The sequence below is a fragment of the Bos indicus x Bos taurus genome, chromosome 19 (genome assembly GCF_003369695.1).
Source record: "Bos indicus x Bos taurus breed Angus x Brahman F1 hybrid chromosome 19, Bos_hybrid_MaternalHap_v2.0, whole genome shotgun sequence".
Classification (NCBI taxonomy): domain Eukaryota; kingdom Metazoa; phylum Chordata; class Mammalia; order Artiodactyla; family Bovidae; genus Bos; species Bos indicus x Bos taurus.
The window spans coordinates 11,172,350-11,177,542 of NC_040094.1; the positions used below are offsets into that span (position 1 = coordinate 11,172,350).

The window sequence follows — 5,193 nt, forward strand, 5'->3', positions numbered from 1 at the left end:
ATGGCTAAAATGAAGGCTGACAATATTAACTAAATCTTGGTGAGGAATTGGAGAAACTAGAACCCTAAGACAGAGCTTTGAAAAATATTTTAGCAGTTTCTTATAAGATCATACTTTTATGATGCTACCCAACAGAAACAAAAACATTATGTCCATAAAAGACTTGTATTATAATGTTTAAACAACTTTATTCATAATAGACAAAATCTGGAAATAACATCACGGGCATAATCTGGTGAACAGATAAATAATTTCTGATATTCTAAACAACAGAATGCTACTCATCAATAAAAATGGTGCAACTACTAATACATACATACAATATGGGTGAATCTTAAAAGCATCATGCTAAGTGCAAAAAGCCAGACACAAAAGACTTGAAGCTTTGTGTATATAATTTCATTTTTATGAACTTCTAGGAAAGGCAAAACTGGAGATTGGTGGTTGCCAGAGAGTTTGGGAGGAGGTTTATTGCAAAGGGTTATAAGAGTAATTTTTATGGCATATCATAACTGTGGCAGTAGTTACATGACTATACATGTGTCAAAACTCATCAAACTGTACAACTAGAACTGTTGAGTTTTACTCTATGTAAATTATATCTCAAACTGATTACAAAAACAGAAGTGATGGATTCACATTTTATTGTATCTCACAATTACAAAAAGAACCTTAAAACATGCATTCTAAAGTTTTAAACTCAAGCATTTACTACTAAACAATACACAAAATTAACACCAATTAAGATGAGGCAGGTTACCAGAGGAAATATACAACAGAGATTGTTTTCATCACTTACTAATTCATCTTCAAACTCAATAAAACCTGAGAGTAGGCAGAACCTATCCAAATCTATAACAGAAAGAATCAAATAACAAAGTACTACGTGTTTAGACAAGTCATAATGACGTTAGCTATAAAATGTGTTCTCTCGATGTGGTTCATAATGCATTACAGTAGTGAATTTTTAATTATTTGAAAACTTATTTTTTCAAATTATTACTTTCTAAAACATATACTCTTGTTAATATAGTTTTCAGCAACACAGGTTACACTAAATTACTCACAGACACTGAAGATGTAAGGCAAGAATCAAAATTCTGGTGTATGTTCTGCTTTCAGATGCTTTGACAATACTATTGCACTGCTAGCTGTAAAGTACAGTAGTGCAATAAAGTCAGAGCATTCGTTAGCAGTAATAGGTAGGAAAGACATAAAAGCATCCTGCATCAGTTGAAGCTTCAGCGTGAGAAGAATACAAAGAAGGGTTGCCACTTTGGACAGAAGACATCCAAACCCTAAGAACATTTATATCAATGTCAAAAAAAAAAAAAAAAGACTAGGCTTTAAATATCAAGGTGGTATTTTTTTTACGACTAACCTATGATTAATACTCAAACTGAACCATGTGCAGATATAGAAAGGGATTTTGTAAATAAATCATAAGCTGTGTAAGTTACTAACATGGGTGTTGCTAATACCTTAGAACCGGTATTAACAGAACAGCTTATAATTACTACTAAAGCAAAGTTGTGAAAATATTTCTGTTCTGCTGAGAAGTGTTGGTTAGTGCCCCCATAGCAACTGACTGATGAACTGCCACACAAAACAGTAAGATTACCAAAGAAAACAAATAAAAAGTAAAATAAGTTTCCCAATTTCTATAAACCCAATCTATCTCTCTGGACTCTAAACTACAATACAAAAAGCATTTGCCTATCTCAAGAATTTACAGACTTTCAGGAAATCAATGTCACAAACATGATACTGTTAGCACTACTTAACTGAATGCTATGAAAGGGGATTTTAAAATTTCAGTTAACCCCTAAAACATCTTAAATATAAGATTTCCTTCAAGCTGAGAAAAATCAAAGAGAAAATAATAATGGGAGGAGAAGACTCTTCAGATTTAAGAATCAGATTTCCTTGTATTCTAGCCAATTAACATCCTAACCTTTTAAATGGTAAGAAACCATTCAGATGTACACCCAGAAATAGAATAATATCATAGTATCATAATACCTTCTGTGCATAATCATTAGCCTTATCACAAAAGAAGGACACTAGACAAATAACACTAAAGCAAAAAGTGAAGGGAAGAAAGTTAGAGAACAAAGATTACCCTACAATGAGCTTATTCCTCCATTAATAATGAGGATTGATGCAAAACACTTTCCATTATTTTTAACCAACCTTCCCTTAAGTGATCCAGGTCATCTACTTGGTTGGATTGAGCCTAAGAAATAAACATAAATTCAGGACAGCTGGAACATGAGTGTCTTGACCTCAAATCCTAGGTCACATTATCTCAGATATTAGAGTATTTCAACTCTGCTAGCCAAGCTTCAGGCTTTTAAAACAGTATTTAAAAATAAATGTTTAATTTTCTGAATCAGGAGTTAAAACCCTGGGGGGGGGGGGGGGGGAGATGAGGATATTTGTCTCAAAAATTAAATACTTTTTTTTCAAACTTAGATAATATGTATTCTATTTCATTTATTAAATATTCAACATTGATTCCTCAACAAATCCATTATAAAACCAAAAATCAGAGGATTACACAGGAAATCATTTACCTTTGGAATCTTAGAAAATAAACCATTCACAGATAAAACATTTTTTTCTAAAAGCACATGGCAAATCTAAATATGAGCTATCCTATTTTATACTACCCAATCAGTACAAAACAATAATAATACAACTATAACAGTTCAGATACACTTTTTAAACAATTTTGTTTCCATGATTATGGAAACAAAGAATTTGAACAGCAAAAAAAGTTATGACTCAGTTAAAAGGGATTCAAGAAGACTTGCTTTCTTCTCTTTCTCTCATAAAAAGAACTTTAAAAAACTACATCATTCAAACATCTAAAAGTTTAAATTAAGAGTCTGGCTACCTCATAGTTTTCTAAAACCTATTTTTTTCAAGATGTACACATCATTGTTTTCCCCTTAAAATAATGTGTTCAATCTAAACCATGTCCTGTGAAACTATTGACTCTAATGCAAAGTCAGAAAAGACTTCATTGGTACCTCAAAATTAAAAGCCAAATTGAAGGGGAAAAAAAACTGTTAAAAGCACAATTAGTATCATTTAGCTCCTTACAATTAGGCAGAAATATCCATTTGGAGGAGGAAAAAACTAGGATTTTTTTTAAAAGACCGTTAACAATAAGAATTAACAAACTTTTAACTAAAAGTTCATTTATTACAGATTTGGAAAGCTGCATTAAATTCTACCTTCTTTGCTGCCAGTTCTCGCCTTCCCAATTTCCACACCCACCCAAAAAAAATCAGAAGCAACTGAAAGCAAATGAAAGTTGGTTTTGTATTAATATATTAGAGGCACTTCAATTCATTATTACATCAGAAGAAAACGATAATAAGATCTATCAAGGTCAAGGTCTCGCATTTTCTGGAGGTGGGAATGGGGGTGAGGATGGTACAGTTTTTCTTCAAAGACCACTACATGTTTTGGATATTAAGGAGATCCAAGGTTGAGCTCGGGGAGGGTAGCTCAGGTACAAACGATACTTTAGGATAACGCCAGGGAATGGCAGGGAGAAGAGGAGCGGATTGTGATGGAGATTTTGGCTTTTTTACTTAACCTTGTTATTTTTAACAAAAAAAAAAAAAAACGAACAGGAGATCAATCAACGATGGGTGCGTCCTGCAAATTCCACATTTTAAAGGAAACCAGCCCAATCCGAACACTCGTAATGCAGTGGGGGGTGGGGGGGGGGGGGTAGACAGAACAAGGGAACTAAGGAAAAAGCGCGGGCGATCAAGCCACTAGTCAACTAATGGGAGGGAGAGCATAAAGAGGACAAGTGAGGGAAGGATCCAAAAGAAAAAACTAGGACAAGCCCTCCAGTTTGGCGCCCTCGAACAAGCCTAGCAGCAGCGGGAGTCCTTTCCAATTATTCGCCCCCGCCCCCTACATTCACAATGAATGAAGCTAGGCAACTCCAGAGCACCGGTGCAATCCACATCCCAATCCCGCCCGCGTTCCAGCAAAGGAGCTCGTGGTTCAGATTCCCAAGGCTCACACCTCTCCCCCACCGAAGGGCCAAACTGGTCTAGGAGCTTCTTCAGCCGCCAAGTTGTGCACGCGAGTAGAGCATCCTTTCTCAGACTTGTTCAGCCTGCTTCGGGCTGAATGTGAACGCTTCAGCCCTAAAGAGATTTCTCTCCGCCCCTCTCGGTGTATTTCCCACCCCACCCTCTATCCCCGCTTTCTCGGACGGTGAACGACCTCTCCCCTTCTAGGGGCGTTTAGAGACCATTTCTGTCAGGTCTTTTCGGTGGAAATACAGAGAACGCTGTCTGCATCAACCACAGCTCCTCGAAGGGCGCAAAGCTGAGAGCAAGAAACAAGGAATTCCAAAGGCCCCGCACCCTCAGCATCTCCCGCCATTTCCCTCACGAGTTTCCCGGATGTAACCCCTTCCCTCGCGGCGGTTAAAAAGAGACCAGGCGGCGGCGACTCCCTTTGGTGCAGGAGGAGGGAGCTCGAGCCCTAGTCCAGCCTCCTCCGCCCAGGGTTTCCGGCGACTCCAAATCGCGTTCCAACTTGGAGGCCATCGGGGAAAAAATAAACGACCCAGTAGATCTCCTTCACTTCACACTCACCATCAGTTCCAGCTTATCGACCTCCGCCTCCATGTTGAATAGTTGACATTCCTCAGACCGCGGCGGCGCTTAAGCCGCAAACCGTACCAGCACTGAGGGTCCCTATTGGACAGCTGTCATTCAACGTCTCGTTCTCATTGGTCCCTCTGCTTCACCGGCGCCCGCCTATTGGAGGCTTGGAAACGCCCCTCCGCATGAAACACCTTTTCCTGTTGGGCAAGGACACAAAACGCCGCAGGAGGATTGGCTCCTGCACCTTTTTTTTCCCCATTGGCTGCGGCCGTATCTCGGCGTTTAATTTCACAGCGAGGGTTCTGCAGAGGAGAGCTTGCGATTGGTGCAGTCGGAAGAAGAGCCAACCAATTACACAAAAGCTTCCACAAACAGCAAAGGGGACGTGACACGCCTTTCCTCTGACTTCCCCTCCTCTTCGCTCCCGCCTTCCCCTTATTCATACAAGAAGCGCCTCATTCCTGATTGGCCCGAGCTTCCTGCCGCTTCAGCCAATCACAAGCCAGACTGTGCTCCCGGCACTACACAGAGAGCGAATTGTGGAAAG

At 39.2% G+C, this 5,193-nt stretch overlaps 1 protein-coding gene across 2 annotated transcripts in view; it reads right to left on the reverse strand.

The window, feature by feature from the left end:
* SKA2 (spindle and kinetochore associated complex subunit 2) overlaps positions 1-4,742 on the reverse strand; it is a 31,135-nt gene extending 26,393 nt beyond the window's left edge. For both annotated transcript variants that reach the window (XM_027517187.1, XM_027517186.1), the window contains exon 1: positions 4,635-4,742. In XM_027517187.1, the coding sequence (XP_027372988.1) occupies positions 4,635-4,667 (33 nt within the window). In that variant the 5' untranslated portion in view covers positions 4,668-4,742. The remainder of the gene's footprint in view (positions 1-4,634) is intronic.
* Positions 4,743-5,193: the final 451 nt, after the last annotated feature.